Source organism: Nestor notabilis, unplaced genomic scaffold (assembly GCF_000696875.1).
Source record: "Nestor notabilis isolate BGI_N333 unplaced genomic scaffold, ASM69687v1 scaffold6408, whole genome shotgun sequence".
NCBI lineage: Eukaryota > Metazoa > Chordata > Aves > Psittaciformes > Psittacidae > Nestor > Nestor notabilis.
In genome coordinates, this window is record NW_009941404.1 from 1 (window position 1) to 1583 (window position 1583).

Here is a 1583-nt window from a genome sequence, read left to right on the forward strand (position 1 = left end):
CTCTCAATCCAGTCTCCCCCAGCCTGTATTTATGGTTGGGATTGCCCTGACCCAGGTGCAGGACCTTGCCCTTGGCCTTGTGAACTTCACCAGGTTCATACTGTCCCACCTCTCCAGCCTGTCCAGGTCCCTCTGGATGGCATCCCTTCCCTCCAGCGTGTCAGCCCCACCACACAGCTCAGTCCCAACACCAAGCCTGAGAGATGCCACTTGCTTTCACTTGGACATCAAGCCATCAACCAAAACTCTTTGGGGTCCCAAATTCCCCAAGGCTTCTTCACTAGATGTTTGCCTGCTGTCTCACTCTCTGAAAAGTTATTGGAAGTGCTTTCTTTATGCATCTGCCCTGGACCTACTTCATTTTGGGTTCTGCAGTGCAGACCACTATTAATCCCAGACTGGAATTTTGAGTGTGCCATGTTTTTCCTCACGGCAGTGTTTGCTTACCTGGAGATGCTGGAGCTGCAGGCTCATGAGGCAGCTGTGAAGCAAGAGGAAAAGTTGCTGCAAGAAGAGAAGCTGGCCAGGCTGAAAGCGAGAGTGGAGGAGCTGAGACTCCAGAGGGATGAGCTACAGGCTAAAGTGGATCTGCAGGAAAAGAGGGTGAGAAGGGGCTCACTGCAGAGATCTGGCAGAGGGCTCTGGTTTGTTCCTGCTCTCAGAGGGTGGATTTATTTACTGAGGATACTCATATATATGAGTCATATAATTTTTTTATTTTCCCTTGTTCAGTGACACACAGTGCTGGTGTCCCCTATTTTTCAATGCCATGTAGTCCAAAACTGTTGTCTCGACTTCTTGACAGTTGTGGGGCTGTTTCTGAACTCTTTTCTTGAGTTCTTCCCCCCTCTTCTGCTTCATTTCTCCCCTCTTCTGCTTGAAACGCTGTCTTACTTTTCTCAGAGCTAGGTTATTATTTCTCTGTATCCTGTTCCCTGCAGGTGACATAGTTGTGTCAGTGATTTCTGACCTCTCTTCTCTTCTGGCTTTTGTAGCAACTTGAGAAAGAAGGAGCCACGTCAAATCCAGCACAGCTCAATCCTCAAGCTGTTTTACAGTGGAAGATAAAAAGCCTTCAGGCCATGCTGCAGGTCTTTTACCTCACAGGTAACATCGAGATTTGAGTGTGTTCTGCCAATGGCTGCATTTCTGGGGTGCTAAATTTTGGAAGCGGAGTGTGATGTGAAGTGTAACTGCCCTGTGAACATTGCTGCTTTTGTGCTTGAAGCCTTCAGAGTCTGAAACAGCTGGAAGTGCAGTAGCTTTGTAGTTCCCTGCCTTTCACAGGAGGCCTCTGGGATGTTCCATGAACTGTTATTTACTGAACCACATCATTTAGACTAAGACCTGGATCCTGGAAAATGTGTAACTACCTTAGGAATGAAATCTTAGGGAATTAGGCAGTTTAAGTATCTAGTACTCTGGGTCTTCCAAGCAAGCCTGTGAGATCAGCAGCCTCTTTTCATCTGCTCATGGGCTTTTAAAAAATGTTGGTTTCCAAAAAGAGTCACCTTTGTTCTGGACAGTGCAAGGGTGTGAGTCCTGCCTAATGCAGGTGGGCTGAGCCCCACCATGAGCATTCC

The 1583-nt window shown here is 47.6% G+C and overlaps 1 protein-coding gene across 1 annotated transcript in view; it reads left to right on the plus strand.

Annotated features, from left to right (window-relative positions):
* Window positions 1-436: 436 nt before the first annotated feature.
* Window positions 437-1583, plus strand: part of CENPO (centromere protein O) — a gene marked incomplete at its 5' end in the record, with an annotated part of 3348 nt that continues 2201 nt past the window's right edge. The window contains 2 exons of the mRNA XM_010020863.1: window positions 437-603; window positions 996-1107. Of these exons, the coding sequence (XP_010019165.1) occupies window positions 437-603; window positions 996-1107 (279 nt within the window). The remainder of the gene's footprint in view (window positions 604-995; window positions 1108-1583) is intronic.